The sequence below is a fragment of the Protomyctophum bolini genome (genome assembly GCF_963924005.1).
Source record: "Protomyctophum bolini genome assembly, chromosome: 14".
In the NCBI taxonomy this organism is placed as follows: Eukaryota; Metazoa; Chordata; class Actinopteri; order Myctophiformes; family Myctophidae; genus Protomyctophum; species Protomyctophum bolini.
In genome coordinates, this window is record NC_137875.1 from 1,473,734 (window position 1) to 1,492,652 (window position 18,919).

Here is an 18,919-nt window from a genome sequence, read left to right on the forward strand (position 1 = left end):
GAAGGAAAAAAAAAAAAAAAAGTCTGATCTTTCCGACGAAAAGTTTGGTTGGTCGGAGACGGTATGGACTGACCTTAACGGGCTAACCTCTGTCCCAGCAGGACTGCATGGAGCTAGCATGCTAACGGGCTAACCCTCTGTGCCAACAGGTCTGAGCGCTACCTTGCGTAGGATGAGTGCCTCCCAGCAGCCGCCCGCGGGCAGGAAGCCGTACCGCAAGGCGCCGCCCCAGCACCGGGAGAGCCGCCACGCGCCGCCCTTCCGGGACGACCTCTACCCTCCCACGCTGACCCCTCCTCCTCCTCCTCCTCCTCCTCATCCTCCACAGCAGCAGCAGCAGGCGCGAGGAGACCCCCACCAGGTAACCAAACGCACCCCTTCCCCTAACTCCCCTAACCCTAACCCGTCCCCTTCTTCCCCCCGCGCGTCGTGGCCACCGCCGGACTCGGACAATTGTTGCCTCAGCAGCGACGCGGAGCTGTCCAGCCTGTCCAGTCTGGACCTGGCCGTCCTGCCGCCCCCGCGGACCCCCCTCGGCCCGCCCGCGGCCCAGCGGAACCCCCTCAGATCGCCCGTGGCCCGCCGCGTCCTCAACCTCGCCTCCGACGACCTTTCTCTCTGTTCCTCTGACGCGAACGCAGGCGCCGCCCCACTGGCGGGGCGATGGAACCCCCACACGGGGCACCAATGGTACCCCGTGATCCTGCAGGAATGGAAGGCCCAGGTGGGAAGGGAGAGGAACCCCAACACCACCCAGGAGAGGAAGCCCCACATCGGGCACCAATGTTACCCCGAGATCCTGCAGGAATGGAAACCCCAGGTGGGGCACCAATGTAAGCCCCACACCACCACCCAGGAGAGGAACCCCCACACCAGCACCCAGCAGCTCCTCAACAGCAGCAGCAGTGAGCTCCTGCTGGGTTTCTCCTCTCGCTCGGTCTCCCTGCAGAGCTTGGACTCCTGCTCCTTCTCCAGGAGTCCTCCTCCATCTCCCGACGAGGAGGAGGAGGAAGAACGCCTGGGAAACTCCTCCTCCAAGAGCCCAGATTCTCCGGGCCGCTCCTCCGTGAGTCGCTGCCCGCCGGCCCCATTCTCGAGGGGAAGGAGGAGTGGGCGGGCGGGTACGGACCGTCTGAGGAGTCCCTCGAGTAGTCCACATCGCCCGGGTCACTCCTCAAGGAGTCCAGAACGATTGGGTCACTCCTCAAAGAGCCCAGAACGATTGGGTCACTCCTCAAAGAGTCCAGAACGATTGGGTCACTCCTCAAAGAGTCCAGAACGATTGGGTCACTCCTCAAAGAGTCCAGAACGATTGGGTCACTCCTCAAAGAGTCCAGAACTATTAGGTCAATCCTCAAGGAGTCCACAACTCCTCGGTCCTTCCCACAGGAGTCCAGACCGCTGCCTGGCCTTTCGAGAACCGCTGGAGAGTTTCATGCCTCTGACCCTCCAGGGCCAGACCCTCCAGGGTCAGACCCTCCTCACCATCCAGCCCAGAGGGATCTTGAAGCAGCCGACCTCCGATCATCGGCGGCCGGGCGGTCCAAAGAAGACCCAGCCGACCCCCTCCCGCGGCGGGAGGAAGCGGAGCCCCTCCGGGGACCAGCGGACCACCTCCCTCCTCCGGGCCACCTGGACCGTGGAGCAGGTTCTGGAGCGCAGGGCTCGCTTCTCCTGCTTCCTGGATGAGGTCACCACACGCGTCCTCAGCCCCGCCCGCCTCCGTCTGCTCCGGGGGAGGGGGAGGGGGGCCGGGGGGGAGGAGGAGGAGGAGGCGGGGGGGAGGGGGAGGAGGCCCAGGAGGAGCAGCGACAGCACCATCTTAACTCCTGGGCAGAGAGCGAGAGGAGGAGACAGGAGGAGAGCTCTGAGCTGTGACGCTCCTCGACCTCCTCCTCGACGCACGGCCTCTCCTCCTCCTCCTCCTCACGCTCGCCGCGCCTCCTCAGAGCAACAGGGGGCGCTGTTCTCTAGTCTGTCTGTTCAGTCACGTGACGACCAGGTACGTCCGCATGACGTCACCAATCCTCTGCCCCCCCTCGTCCCCTCAAACACCTCCTTCTGCCCCTCTGCCCCCCCCTCGTCTCCTCAAACACCTCCTCCTGTCCGTCCGTCCGTCCGTCGATTCGGGCTGCCACGATTGGGATGCGTAGGCTGTTCCGACCAGCATGGTCCGACATGCGTAAAACGACCCGATTAAGGGTGGCGAACATTCGCCTCTCCGTGCTCGCGGTTATGGTTAGCTTAGGGTTTGAGGTAGGTTGTCGGACCAATGACTGGTCAGAACTCAGTACTGCACCCACCACCATTACAGCATTTAGATTGACGAGGATGTCGCACAAATTAATTGCGATTAGCGGGGTTCTTTAAAAAAAATATATATATGTTTTTATTTGTTTGGCTTTCTCCTATATGTTATATTTTTTATGGAGGGACAGACAGTAGGCTGACAGGAAATGGGGGGGGAAGACATGCAGTAAAGGCCGTCGGGATCGGGAGTCGAACCCGCGGCACACTGCCAGACTGGATTACCAGCCAAGGTGCCTGGACCGCTGAGCCAGGGCCCAGGCCGCGATTAGCGGTTTAAATTGTGTTTCCATCGTTGAAAATTGAGGTTTCATTTCTGTTTGTCTCTTAGGCTTCGGAATCAAATGTTGCACGGGGCAGATATGTCTGATACCGTGAATGCAAAAATAAATTACTGGCATATAGTTAATAATTCTACACTTTCCTAAGAACATTTTAAGTAGCTGGAATAGCTGATTCACAAGCTTAAACGGGCCACGATTAGACTATTGTGTCATAATGTTGACAGGCCTACCGTTGACACCACAAACGCCTGGGGGTATTTAGGACCCAGCGATCTGCAGCAACGGAGCACATTTCGAGACGCACCAGGCGCCATCTTGGATGTAGCTGAAGTAGCTACATGTGAAGTAGCTCCCAGCTTGTGGAGCGACGCTCCCAGCCTGTGGAGCGACGCTCCCAGCCTGTGGAGCGATGCTCCCAGCCTGCGGAGCGACGCTCCCAGCATGTGGAGCGACGCTCCCAGCCTGTGGAGCGACGCTCCCAGCCTGCGGAGCGATGCTCCCAGCCTGTGGAGCGACACTCCCAGCCTGTGGAGCGACGCTCCCAGCCTGTGGAGCGATGCTCCGTCATTCCTTTCCCTTCCTCCATCCCCCCTCCATCCCTCCATCCCTCCATCTGTCCCTCCATCCCTCCATCCGTCCATGTAACTGTTGTTTCTGCAGACATAATTTGATCAGATTATGAAGTAGATACCATGACTGTTGCGTCCCCTAACAAATGTAGAGATATTTAACACCGTTACTGAACACACACTATAGCAATGATTACTGTCACACTATAGAGCTATTTAACACCGTTACTGAACACACACTATAGCAATGATTACTGTCACAATATAGAGCTATTTAACACTGTTACTGAACACACAATATAGCAATGATTACTGTCACAATATAGAGCTATTAACACTGTTACGACTGTTACGACGCTCCCAGCCTGTGGAGCGACGCTCCCAGCCTGCGGAGCGACGCTCCCAGCCTGTGGAGCGGTGCGCTCCCAGCCTGTGGAGCGATGCGCTCCCAGCCTGTGGAGCGACGCTCCCAGCCTGCGGAGCGACGCTCCCAGCCTGTGGAGCGGTGCGCTCCCAGCCTGTGGAGCGACACTCCCAGCCTGTGGAGCGGTGCGCTCCCAGCCTGTGGAGCGACGCTCCCAGCCTGTGGAGCGATGCGCTCCCAGCCTGTGGAGCGACGCTCCCAGCCTGTGGAGCGACGCTCCCAGCCTGTGGAGCGATGCTCCCAGCCTGTGGAGCGACGCTCCCAGCCTGTGGAGCGACGCTCCCAGCCTGTGGAGCGACGCTCCCAGCCTGTGGAGCGGTGCTCCCAGCCTGCGGAGCGACGCTCCCAGCCTGTGGAGCGACGCTCCCAGCCTGCGGAGCGACACTCCCAGCCTGTGGAGCGATGCTCCCAGCCTGTGGAGCGATGCTCCCAGCCTGTGGAGCGATGCTCCCAGCCTGTGGAGCGACGCTCCCAGCCTGTGGAGCGATGCTCCCAGCCTGTGGAGCGATGCTCCGTCATTCCTTTCCCTTCCTCCATCCCCCCTCCATCCCTCCATCCCTCCATCTGTCCCTCCATCCCTCCATCCGTCCATGTAACTGTTGTTTCTGCAGACATAATTTGATCAGATTATGAAGTAGATACCATGACTGTTGCGTCCCCTAACAAATGTAGAGATATTTAACACCGTTACTGAACACACACTATAGCAATGATTACTGTCACACTATAGAGCTATTTAACACTATTACTGAACACACACTATATCAATGATTACTGTCACACTATAGAGCTATTTAACACTGTTACTGAACACACTCTATAGCAATGATTACTGTCACACTATAGAGCTATTTAACACCGTTACTGAACACACTCTATAGCAATGATTACTGTCACAATATAGAGCTATTTAACACTGTTAATGAACACACTCTATAGCAATGATTACTGTCACAATATAGAGCTATTTAACACTGTTAATGAACACACTCTATAGCAATGATTACTGTCACACTATAGAGCTATTTAACACCGTTACTGAAACACACTCTATAGCAATGATTACTGTCACAATATAGAGATATTTAACACCGTTACTGAACACACTATAGCAATGATTACTGTCACAATATAGAGATATTTAACACCGTTACTGAACACACAATATAGCAATGATTACTGTCACAATATAGAGCTATTTAACACTGTTACTGAATACACACTCTATAGCAATGATTACTGTCACAATATAGAGCTATTTAACACTGTTACTGAATACACACTATAGCAATGATTACTGTCACACTATAGAGCTATTTAACACTGTTACTGAACACACTATATAGCAATGATTACTGTCACAATATAGAGCTATTAACACTGTTACGACTGTTACGACGCTCCCAGCCTGTGGAGCGACGCTCCCAGCCTGCGGAGCGACGCTCCCAGCCTGTGGAGCGGTGCGCTCCCAGCCTGTGGAGCGACACTCCCAGCCTGTGGAGCGACGCTCCCAGCCTGTGGAGCGATGCTCCCAGCCTGTGGAGCGACGCTCCCAGCCTGTGGAGCGACGCTCCCAGCCTGTGGAGCGACGCTCCCAGCCTGTGGAGCGGTGCTCCCAGCCTGCGGAGCGACGCTCCCAGCCTGTGGAGCGACGCTCCCAGCCTGCGGAGCGACACTCCCAGCCTGTGGAGCGATGCTCCCAGCCTGTGGAGCGATGCTCCCAGCCTGTGGAGCGATGCTCCCAGCCTGTGGAGCGACACTCCCAGCCTGTGGAGCGATGCTCCCAGCCTGTGGAGCGATGCTCCGTCATTCCTTTCCCTTCCTCCATCCCCCCTCCATCCCTCCATCCCTCCATCTGTCCCTCCATCCCTCCATCCGTCCATGTAACTGTTGTTTCTGCAGACATAATTTGATCAGATTATGAAGTAGATACCATGACTGTTGCGTCCCCTAACAAATGTAGAGATATTTAACACCGTTACTGAACACACACTATAGCAATGATTACTGTCACACTATAGAGCTATTTAACACTATTACTGAACACACACTATATCAATGATTACTGTCACACTATAGAGCTATTTAACACTGTTACTGAACACACTCTATAGCAATGATTACTGTCACAATATAGAGCTATTTAACACTGCTACTGAACACACTCTATAGCAATGATTACTGTCACAATATAGAGCTATTTAACACTGTTACTGAACACTCTATAGCAATGATTACTGTCACAATATAGAGCTATTTAACACTGCTACTGAACACACTCTATAGCAATGATTACTGTCACACTATAGAGCTATTTAACACTGTTTACTGAACACACTCTATAGCAATGATTACTGTCACAATATAGAGCTATTTAACACTGTTACTGAACACACTCTATAGCAATGATTACTGTCACAATATAGGGCTATTTAACACTGTTACTGAACACACTCTATAGCAATGATTACTGTCACAATATAGAGCTATTTAACACCGTTACTGAACACACACTCTATAGCAATGATTACTGTCATGCATTGTATTGCTGTAACTTGTTTATTTCCTAAAAGCGTTTCATTTTAACCCCCAAAAATATCACATTTAGAAATAAACTTCCAGCAGTGTCCCTTTAAGGCTGTGATGTCATCATGACAACCTCCCTTTAACGAGGTTAAACATCGTAACAACGGAAACCCAAATTAGACCCCCCCACCCCCCCCCCCCCCCCCCTCCCCCCACCCCACACATCATCCCAAATCTAGTTTCCTCTCCTGAGGTAGTGGAGTGTTGTATTGAGTGTGTGTGTGTGTGTCCGTTCGTGTGCATGCGTGTGTGTGCGCACGTGTGCGTTTAGAGTGCTGCCCTTCTGACCGATATCTCATCGATTCGACCTCAATCACACACAGAACGCACGCCCTAAAACCCACCCCCTAAAACCCACCCCCTAAAACCCACCCCCTAAAACTCGCACCCTAAAACCCACCCCCTAAAACCCACACCCTAAAACCCACCCCCTAAAACCCACCCCCTAAAACCCACCCCCTAAAACCCACCCCCAAAAACCCACCCCCTAAAACCCACCCCCTAAAACCCACCCCCTAAAACCCACCCCCTAAAACCCACCCCCTAAAACCCACCCCCTAAAACCCACATCCTAAAACCCACCCCCTAAAACCCGCACCCTAAAACCCACCCCCTAAAACCCACCCCCTAAAACCCACATCCTAAAACCCACATCCTAAAACCCACCCCCTAAAACCCACCCCCTAAAACCCACCCCCTAAAACCCACGCCCTAAAACCCACCCCCTAAAACCCACCCCCTAAAACCCGCACCCTAAAACTCGCACCCAAAAACCCACCCCCTAAAACCCACCCCCTAAAACCCACCCCCTAAAACCCACACCCTAAAACCCACCCCCTAAAACCCACCCCCTAAAACCCACCCCCTAAAACCGGCACTGCTCGTTTGTCAGTCTGCGACTCTGACGGTTAAATAAACACTAAGGGATTGAAGGATGTCTGTGTGGCCACGCTTAAATGGACCTTTAATACAGCGCTTTATCCAAAGCACTCTACATAGATTTATGTGCATTGCATTCACACACACACACACACACACACACACACACACACACAGCTTTACATAGATTGTGCATTACATTTACAGGGATCGAACAGGGAACCTTCCGGTTCCAGCTGATCCACTGCCGCCTACCGGAAATAATTCACACTCACAGATCTGCTGGGTCACAGAGCCAACAGTCAAACCCCTCCGTTCTGAAGCGTGCCCCCGCGCTTCACTCCTCGGGTCCCTCCTCACGTCCCTCGGGGTCCTCGTTCCCTTAGTGACGCCGTCGCCAACGTAACGTTTAGCACCCTGAGCTGGAGTCGAGCCCCGGCCTCCAACTCGGTACACAGGGCAAGCCACAGGCCGCGCCAGGAGAGCTAGCTCAGAGAGCTAGCGCCCATGGAGGAGCAAGTTACGGCCGGGTCTGTCGCAGGGTCGTTACACTATACTCTACTGTTACACATACATAGTATGACTAATGTAATAATACAATATACTGAGGCCTAGTTGCCACGTTCATACTGTGTAATAGTACAGATACGAGTACAAGTACATACTATGACTGACTCACACATTGTCTGTTCTCTCTTACAGGATGTCTTAACAGATGGAGACAGAATACAGTAAGTCCTCTCCTCTCCTCTCCTCTCCTCTCCTCTCCTCTCATCTCCTCTCCTCTCCTCTCCTCTCCTCTCCTCTCCTCTCCTCTCCTCTCCTCTCCTCTCCTCTCCTCTCTCTGTATTAATAATTTAGAGATCTATCTTTGGAAGACTCGTTTCATATAATGACAGACATTGTCATTAATCCCAGCCGAGAACACACACACACACACACACACACACACACACACACACACACACACACACACACACACACACACACACACACACACACACAGGGAAGCTGGCAGAATGTTCACTAAAAACGCCGGGACAACGGCGCTCCACATGTCCCAAACTCCTCTCCCTTCTGGCTCCAAAACTGTGGAATGCACTTCCCGTCGCAGTCAGAACTGCAGCATCACTCCCCAACCTTCCGCCGTAGTCTGAAAACCCACCTCTTCAGACTCCATCTTGGCCCCGTAGCACTTACCCTCTAGACGACCTTACAGGCGTATGCAAAGGCTCAACTTGTGTAACTTGGCTTTATAACTTTCCATTTTATTGAATGTATAAGTTATCATTTGATGTAGACGTAGTACATAGCACTCTATAATCATTCACTGCACAGATAATCTACTGTTGGACAGATATTAGACTCTCAGCTTACTTATCATCATCGATGACATGTTTCTATGTATGTGATGTATCACCATGTGTTATTTTTGCTTACTGTAAATTTCTCTGGATTAAGAGCGTCTGATAAATACCTAAATTGTACATCAATGGCACCGCAGTGAGATGTTTTCTGTGTGTGTGTGTGTGTGTGTGTGTGTGTGCGCGCATGCGCGTGCGTGCACTAGGACCCTGCAGCAGCAGAACGAGGAGCTCCGGCGCCACCTCTCTCACTCCTCCCACAGGGCGGAGTCTCTGGAGGCGGAGCTACTGAACAGCCGTCACTTCCTGCAGGCGGAGCTTAACCGGACCAATGAGGACCTGGACAAGATGAGAGACAAGTTCCGGAGGTGAAACACTTAAAGGAGAATTACTGCCTAGCTGTTTTCTTACTAAATTCGGTTGATAATAATTATGTGTATTGACCAAAATAAAGTATATATATATACAGTAGGGTGCTGGTCCTTTAAGAAAAGGGTAGGCAGGGCCTAACGTCGGCTCACGTATAGCCTCGCGTAGCCAGACAACTATCCCACAATCTCTACGAATGCTATATAGAGTCTGGACCTACAGCCCCATGAGCTGGACCTACAGCCCTATGAGCTGGACCTACAGCCCCATGAGCTGGACCTACAGCCCTATGAGCTGGACCTACAGCCCTATGAGCTGGACCTACAGCCCTATGAGCTGGACCTACAGCCCCATGAGCTGGACCTACAGCCCTATGAGCTGGACCTACAGCCCCATGAGCTGGACCTACAGCCCTACTGGACCTACAGCCCTATGACCTACAGCCCTATGAGCTGGACCTACAGCCCTATGACCTACAGCCCTATGAGCTGGACCTACAGCCCTATGAGCTGGACCTACAGCCCTATGAGCTGGACCTACAGCCCTATGAGCTGGACCTACAGCCCTATGAGCTGGACCTACAGCCCCATGAGCTGGACCTACAGCCCTATGAGCTGGACCTACAGCCCCATGAGCTGGACCTACAGCCCTACTGGACCTACAGCCCTATGACCTACAGCCCTATGAGCTGGACCTACAGCCCTATGACCTACAGCCCTATGAGCTGGACCTACAGCCCTATGACCTACAGCCCTATGAGCTGGACCTACAGCCCTATGAGCTGGACCTACAGCCCTATGAGCTGGACCTACAGCCCTATGAGCTGGACCTACAGCCCTATGAGCTGGACCTACAGCCCCATGAGCTGGACCTACAGCCCTATGAGCTGGACCTACAGCCCTATGAGCTGGACCTACAGCCCCATGAGCTGGACCTACAGCCCTATGAGCTGGACCTACAGCCCCATGAGCTGGACCTACAGCCCTATGAGCTGGACCTACAGCCCCATGAGCTGGACCTACAGCCCCATGAGCTGGACCTACAGCCCTATGAGCTGAGTAAGGAATGCTATAGAGTCTGGACCTACAGCCCCATGAGCTGAGTAAGGAATGCTATAGAGTCTGGACCTACAGCCCCATGAGCTGAGTAAGGAATGCTATAGAGTCTGGACCTACAGCCCTATGAGCTGAGTAAGGAATGCTATATAGAGTCAGTCTGAGTATAAATAAATACTTTTTGAAATGTCTATGAGGAAAGTTAACGGAGAATCATTTACTGGGCCCTGGTAAGGGGGGGGGGGGGACTGCGACGCTCTATAGAGTAGGAACACTTCATGACCATATAAGGTGAGAGTAGGAACACTTCATGACCATATAAGGTGAGAGTGGGAACACTTCATGACCATATAAGGTGAGAGTAGGAACACTTCATGACCATATAGGTGAGAGTAGGAACACTTCATGACCATATAGGTGAGAGTAGGAACACTTCATGACCATATAAGGTGAGAGTAGGAACACTTCATGACCATATAAGGTGAGAGTAGGAACACTTCATGACCATATAAGGTGAGAGTAGGAACACTTCATGACCATATAAGGTGAGAGTAGGAACACTTCATGACCATATAAGGTGAGAGTAGGAACACTTCATGACCATAGAGGTGAGAGTAGGAACACTTCATGACCATAGAGTGTATGCACATGCTTAAAGTGAATGGCAGTCAGGGAATGTTATCAGAACAATGTCCATTCTGGGAATAAACTCCTTAGCAATAAATGTATTCAGGACTGTCTGTGTGTCCACAGACTCCAGAACAGTTACACTGTATAATAATAATAATAATAATAATAATAATAATAATAATCATATTTTCTCCACAGACTACAGAACAGTTACACTGTATAATAATAATAATAATAATCATATTTTCTCCACAGACTCCAGAACAGTTACACTGCATCTCAACGAGCCAATCAGGATCTGGAAGAGAAGCTACACGCCCTGGTAATGATTTAATATAAAGAGGGGTGTGTGTGCGTGTGTGTGTGTGTGTGCGTGTGTGTGCGTGCGTGTGTGATAACTATCTCGACAAGTCTCCCCGGCGACCTGAGATAAAGTCCGCCATCGGTCCCTTGGGAGCCTTCTGTCTGTCTCCTGTGCGTGCGTGTGCACGTGCGCGTGTCTGCCTTTGCGTGCGTGCACGGTCACTGCACATGTGGAATTAATGTCTTGATCGAGTGACGCCGCAGTGGAAGTTAGCGGTGTGTGCTAGCGGTGTGAGTTAGCAGTGTGTGTTAGCGGTGTGTGCTAGCGGTGTGTGCTAGCGGTGTGTGCTAGCGGTGTGTGCTAGCGGTGTGTGTGTTGCAACCATGCATAATATCAATTATCTAATGTAATCCTGTGCTCTAATCGCTCTATACTCTATGACCTTTATGGAGATAACTAAATTCACCTGACAGGGAGTATGATTTGACCTTTATGGAGATAACTACATTCACCTGACAGGGAGTATGATTTGACCTTTATGGAGATAACTACATTCACCTGACAGGGAGTATGATTTGACCTTTATGGAACATAACTAAATTCACCTGACAGGGAGTATGATTTGACCTTTATGGAGATAACTACATTCACCTGACAGGGAGTATGATTTGACCTTTATGGAACATAACTAAATTCACCTGACAGGGAGTATGATTTGACCTTTATGGAACATAACTAAATTCACCTGACAGGGAGTATGATTTGACCTTTATGGAACATAACTAAATTCACCTGACAGGGAGTATGATTTGACCTTTATGGAACATAACTAAATTCACCTGACAGGGAGTATGATTTGACCTTTATGGAACATAACTAAATTCACCTGACAGGGAGTATGATTTGACCTTTATGGAACATAACTAAATTCACCTGACAGGGAGTATGATTTGACCTTTATGGAACATAACTAAATTCACCTGACAGGGAGTATGATTTGACCTTTATGGAACCTAACTAAATTCACCTGACAGGGAGTATGATTTGACCTTTATGGAACATAACTAAATTCACCTGACAGGGAGTATGATTTGACCTTTATGGAACATAACTAAATTCACCTGACAGGGAGTATGATTTGACCTTTATGGAACATAACTAAATTCACCTGACAGGGAGTATGATTTGACCTTTATGGAACATAACTAAATTCACCTGACAGGGAGTATGATTTGACCTTTATGGAACATAACTAAATTCACCTGACAGGGAGTATGATTTGACCTTTATGGAACCTAACTAAATTCACCTGGCCTTTCAAATGGGCAGTGATTCAACGCACCTATAGTTCATTTATTACAGTTTTTTCTGGACGCGCAGAGGACCCTTTAGAGGAACAAATGGAGTTAAACGGTTCATGGGTTATCTTCTGCTGTGTAACTGTTTGTGTTTAACATTCCCTCTTATTCCCTCCTCGTCCTCTCTCTGTGATGATGTCATTCTAACGTTTTTAACACACTCTCTCTCTCTCTCTCCCTCTGTGTCGTTCTCTCTCTCCTCATGCTGCTGTGTGATTGGTGGATGTAACCTCATCTTCATCTTCATCCTCATCCTCCTCCAGGCGGCTGTCAGTCAGACATGGGTCCATGCAGTTGCGTTTTGGTTTTTCTTTTCCTTCTTCTCCTCTTCCTCCTCCAGTAGCCGTTACTCTCCTTTTCATCCCTCGTTCAGAACATTTATTCTCTTTCCTTTTCGTAGCAACAGTGTTGATTTTTACAGCAACAGTGTTGATTTTTACAGCAACGGTTTGATTTAGTTTTAGTCCTTTAGTCTTTTGAAAAAAAGTAATATTTTAGTCTTTTAGTTTAGTCGACTGAATATCAAGATTTTAGTCGACTAAATGTACAGTTGATTTGTGTTTTGGCGTGGCTTGGTGGCGTCGTAATGGCTGATGGTACACTTGGTGGTTGGGAGCTTGTAGATCTGCTATTTTAAGAGCACAACAACCTGAGTGTCAACTCAAAATAAAATGACTAGTCTTTTAGTTCTACTGGATCTCTTCTCTGCTAGTCCCTCCCTAACATTTAGTTTTTATTTGTCTAGTCTAGTTTTTATTTGTTGACGAAATCGTCAGTATATTTAGTCGACGAACATTTTTCGTCATAGTTTTATTACAGCTGTTAGGATGCGTTGTGGGCTTGTAGATCGGCTATTTTCGGCCAACATTCTCCACACTAGAAGGACAGGGATGCTGGGGATCAGGTGGTTCTTTCGTTAATCTTTCGTTATGAAAAAAAAAAAAAGGTCTTTCATAATGAAATAAAGTCGTAAAAAACCTCCGTCCTGAAGCGAAGAAAACTACTGGAAAAACGTCCTGCAATTTCACTTCACCGTTTCACCACATCCTGTTGTTTCATTCACCGTTTCACCACATCCTGTTGTTTCACTTCACCGTTTCACAACATCCTGTTGTTTCACTTCACCGTTTCACCACATCCTGTTGTTTCATTCTCTCGTCTTTCTCACCCGTTTAATCTGTCTTTGTCGTCTTAATTCATCGGTCGCAGCCGGAAGCGTTAACCTGTTATGTCTCGTGTTTTCTGGTCAATGACGTTTTACTTCTTTGATCGTGAAGCACTTTGTAACTTTATTTTATATGTAAAAGTACCTTACATATAAAGGTTATGATGGTGATGAATGCCCTGGTTACAAGACATGCACGCACGCACACACACACACACACACACACACACACACACACACACACACACACACACACACACACACACACACACACTTGTAATACTTACTACACTTAGGCATTTATAAAATCGTGCTCCTAACATTTTGATGCCTTATTCTTTTTTTTAAACCCTGCATGGAAATGTTGTCAAATTCTACTATACTTTTGATAACATTTGGCCCTATTAAGTATAGAGTCCCCTGGTTCACAGAAGTTCTTCTCTGTGGAGAATAACTCTTGGATCTTAAAATCCTCTCATATACGTAAGCATTGCGATCCAGAAATAAACACACAGCGATATTGTCGGGGAGGAGTCTCTGTATCGTCTCCAGAGACACCTCATATATATTTGATTCAGTCGGTTCCTAGCGAAATAAAAATGCAACTAATTGGGCAGCAGTTTAAACATTAGTGTTTTCTCTCAGTCAGTTGATTCTTCATATCCATACGAGTCAAACCTCCGGGATCAATATGTTTATGTTTGGAACACAGTTCTTATTTGACCTGATAAAGTCTGTGAATTCAGAACGGGGGGAAAATCACAACCCAGGAAGGATCTGTAGATTACGTTAGACTATAGGTGTTTGATAGTAATACAAGTATACGCGCATGCGCGCGCACACACACACACACACACACACACACACACACACACACACACACACACATACACACACACACACACACGAGAGAGGGAGAGAGACATCGTTTGCCGTACGACAGGTTTGTCGTAGCAACAGTAACAACATCCCACAATGCAATCTGTTTAGCGCTACGAGCTAAAACAGTCGGCCATAGCTTCTTTTTTGTCCCCGCCCCATCGCCGCCCCCCCCCCCCTATCCCCCCAACAACGCTTCTGATTGGTCAATCGGTCTTGGCGATTGACCTCTAATGTCTGTGTCTCCTCCCGGCTCCTCCCATTTCACCTCCCACAGCTACGGAAGGTGGAGAGGGACAAAAACATGATGGACCACGAGATGGTGGAGTTGACCAACAAGCTGCTAGACGCCAAGAACACCATCGACAAGATGGAGGAGCTAAACGTAGGTTATTGTTCATAACATCATGTCTATCAGAACACCATCGACCAGATGGAGTTAATGTTCATAACATCATGTCTATCAGAACACCATCGACCAGATGGAGTTAATGTTTATAACATCATGTCTATCAGAACACCATCGACCAGATGGAGTTAATGTTTATAACATCATGTCTATCAGAACACCATCGACCAGATGGAGGAGCTAAACGTAGGTTATTGTTCATAACATCATGTCTATCAGAACACCATCGACCAGATGGAGGAGCTAAACGTAGGTTATTGTTCATAACATCATGTCTATCAGAACACCATCGACCAGATGGAGTTAATGTTTATAACATGTCTATCAGAACACCATCGACCAGATGGAGTTAATGTTTATAACATCATGTCTATCAGAACACCATCGACAAGATGGAGTTAATGTTTATAACATCGTGTCTATCAGAACACCATCGACCAGATGGAGGAGCTAAACGTAGTTTATTGTTCATAACATCGTGTCTATCAGAACACCATCGACCAGATGGAGTTAATGTTTATAACATCGTGTCTATCAGAACACCATCGACCAGATGGAGTTAATGTTCATAACATCGTGTCTATCAGAACACCATCGACCAGATGGAGTTAATGTTTATAACATCATGTCTATCAGAACACCATCGACCAGATGGAGTTAATGTTTATAACATGTCTATCAGAACACCATCGACCAGATGGAGTTAATGTTTATAACATCATGTCTATCAGAACACCATCGACAAGATGGAGGAGCTAAACGTAGTTTATTGTTCATAACATCGTGTCTATCAGAACACCATCGACAAGATGGAGTTAATGTTTATAACATCATGTCTATCAGAACACCATCGACCAGATGGAGGAGCTAAACATAGTTTATTGTTCATAACATCGTGTCTATCAGAACACCATCGACAAGATGGAGTTAATGTTTATAACATCATGTCTATCAGAACACCATCGACCAGATGGAGGAGCTAAACATAGTTTATTGTTCATAACATCGTGTCTATCAGAACACCATCGACAAGATGGAGTTAATGTTTATAACATCATGTCTATCAGAACACCATCGACCAGATGGAGGAGCTGAACGTAGGTTATTGTTTATAACATGTCTATCAGAACACCATCGACCAGATGGAGTTAATGTTTATAACATCATGTCTATCAGAACACCATCGACCAGATGGAGTTAATGTTTATAACATCATGTCTATCAGAACACCATCGACAAGATGGAGGAGCTAAACGTAGGTTATTGTTTATAAATCTAGGTCTTTATTTAATATAGCCTTTATTTATCCTATATTTAAAGGTATATTCAGTGATTTCACTTAATTCAAATATCACTTATTTTTTTGTTTTGTTGTGATAATCCTCTCTACTATAGAGTGTGCTGACCATATAAGGAGTTCCTCCCTGTCCCCAGTTAACCCCTGGGGGTCAAAAAACCGTAGGTTTCGTTTTTTGGTTCTCTATCCTGATTGGATGAAAGCTTGGGTCCCAAGGCAAAAACGAAACCTGAGGTTTTTTGAGTGAAATCACTGAATATACCTTTAACATTTATTAACACCCCGATCTCCAAGGACGAAGTTCACCATCCTTTCTATTAGTAACACCCAGCGCCCAGGTTACTATTAGTAACACCCAGCGCCCAGGGCGAAGATTTATCCAAAAGACGGATTTCGGCCGGTTTTAGGTAGATCACATCGGCCGTTAGCCAAACAAGCTAAATGTTGCTACATTAAGCCCCCGATTACTGGGAATTAAACAATAGCGTCAGTGACCACAAGAGGGTTAATCATACCTGCCGTTGTTGTCGATCGCTACATTTAGCATCTCCAGCCACATCTGGGATAACATCCGGTCCGTCGCTGCTATAAATCGCTGGGCTCTGATGTAATGGATTAAATAACCTCTGATTTAATGGATTAAATAACCCCGGGCAATAGGAGTGTAAACCAGTAACTCACCATCGACAAGCTTTAGGAAATCAACGTATGTTTTGTTTTATTCTATTTCATTTAGCGTGACCGCATGTCCTAATGTCGGACAATATGGGAACATGATGTTGGTACCATTAGGAGAGATAACATGATGTTGGTACCATTAGGAGAGATAACATGATGTTGGTACCATCAGGAGAGATAACAGGCAAACATTAATCAAAATAACTCTTCCACGTTCTCTAATTGGGCAGAACTCAACAATAATGTAACTCCTGAAAGCGTAAATCCGGGTCTGTTTGGTTTCATTGTAACTCTGAGAGTTCTGATTGGTTGACTCAGTGCAAAAGTAGTGTGTAGTGTGTGGCGAGCCAGCGACGCCCCGGGTGACCTCCAGAGCCTCTGACGTCGCCCAGGCTGCCCGGCAGAAGAGAAGGAGAGGTGTCCCGCCAGCCGAGGGACACCGCCGGGCGGACAGGAGCCCCTCCAGAGGGCAGTCTCCGAGCGAGCAATGGAACAACTGTGTTTCCCAGAGGCACACGCCCAGGGCACGAGGCCTGCCCCCCTCTGCCACCACACGCCCAGGGCACGAGGCCTGCCCCCCTCTGCCACCACACGCCCAGGGCACGAGGCCTACCCCGCTCTGCCACCACACGCCCAGGGCACGAGGCCTGCCCCCCTCTGCCACCACACGCCCAGGGCACGAGGCCTACCCCCCTCTGCCACCACACGCCCAGGGCACGAGGCCTGCCCCCCTCTGCCACCACGCGCCCAGGGCACGAGGCCTGCCCCCCTCTGCCACCACACGCCCAGGGCACGAGGCCTGCCCCCCTCTGCCACCACACGCCCAGGGCACGAGGCCTACCGCCCTGCAGCAGAGGCCTACCCCCCTCTGCCACCACACGCCCAGGGCACGAGGCCTGCCCCCCTCTGCCACCACACGCCCAGCCAGTATGCTCTAATCCTGGGCCGGCCCGCGGGTCATATCCAAGCGCCCACGGCCGCCCCTATAAGTGACAATGGACGAGATGCTGAAATGATGTGACACGTTATATAGTGTTGACCATTAATATAACAAATCCCCCATATTGAATAACTTGTGTTTTATATTACATGTGTTATATAATATATATATATACAGTATTCATACTACAGTGATCGTGGTATGGCATGTTGAAGGGTTTTAATGTGTTTATGTCATGTGTAAGTGTGATAAACCTTATGCATTCACCTTTCTATATTTCCGTAGGCACAGTATTTGTATGTGTTCAATATTGTGAACAATGCTGTGAAACTCCAGATTGTGTACAATGTGAATGTTTACAGTATTGTATGAGTATTCGACAGAGTCGTGTCGCGGACTAAGATGACCTTGTACTGAGCCGTCTGTTCGGTGGGGTTACTCTCGGGCATAAGAGAACCTGAAAACAGAGACGCGTGCCACGTGCGGGTTCGCCCGTGGCACTCGTCTCTAGACGTAATGTTGGGATATAAATACCTCCCTTATTATGACGCTATGTTTTCTAAGTTGATATATATATATATATATAGGCCCGTCTGATCGGCGAAGACCAGAGATGCCATCTTTGACGGAAAGGAGAAACTTTTCTCTCACTCTCTCTCCCTTGCTCGTTAGAACGCTGATCCTTTGACTGAAAGGAGAAACCTTTCTCTTTATGGGGCGATTCACACTGTGGTCCCGGGTGCGCACTCGAGCCGGGACCACTTCGAAGATGTTGTGGTTTAGTGTGAATGATGCGTACCGTTCCCGGGAGCGGATCGCCCCAACCGTCCCCAACCGTCCCCAGGACCGCATGGAGGGGCGGGTCTCTGGACCACCTGGGGGGGCGGGTCTCTGGACCGTTGAAGTGTATTCAGATACGGGTCGTTCCAATGTGAATGTGTGCGTACCTAAAGAAGGAAGTGGACTGTTTTTTTTGAGTGGTGCAACCACTCCTACAACCAGCAATGTCCGTGTACCTGTGTAGGTACCTGTGATGTGTGTCTATGAGCACGAGGAGTATGTGACTTATTTATACCAGTAGGGGGCGCCGGAAACAGAGAGAGGGGTAGTGCTGTGTCTCTAATGAGAGAGAGAGAGAGAGAGAGAGAGAGGGGGGGGGGGGGGAATTGCACCACTCAGTTCACACGTGTGTGATTTCTTTTTACGAACGTGACATAATCTCTAGTCGACGAGCCAAGCGTAAAAAAACAACACACACAGCCGCTGCACGACGCTGTAACACCAGCTGATTTCTCAACGCCGCCCGTCTCCTGTTGAATCTGCGTATACGCGCAGCACCGCAGTACGCGCTGATCTTATTCTGCGGACTACACGTGGCTCTTGGGCTTTGCTTGGCATAGTTTCCAAAGTAAAACAAAATAA

The 18,919-nt window shown here is 48.9% G+C and overlaps 1 protein-coding gene across 1 annotated transcript in view; it reads left to right on the forward strand.

Annotated features, from left to right (window-relative positions):
* Positions 1–18,919, forward strand: part of tjap1 (tight junction associated protein 1 (peripheral)) — a 55,312-nt gene that overhangs the window by 21,241 nt on the left and 15,152 nt on the right. The window contains exons 3-8 of the mRNA XM_080782085.1: positions 150–361; positions 7,752–7,780; positions 8,620–8,781; positions 10,723–10,789; positions 12,393–12,422; positions 14,451–14,558. Of these exons, the coding sequence (XP_080638211.1) occupies positions 173–361; positions 7,752–7,780; positions 8,620–8,781; positions 10,723–10,789; positions 12,393–12,422; positions 14,451–14,558 (585 nt within the window). The 5' untranslated portion in view covers positions 150–172. The remainder of the gene's footprint in view (positions 1–149; positions 362–7,751; positions 7,781–8,619; positions 8,782–10,722; positions 10,790–12,392; positions 12,423–14,450; positions 14,559–18,919) is intronic.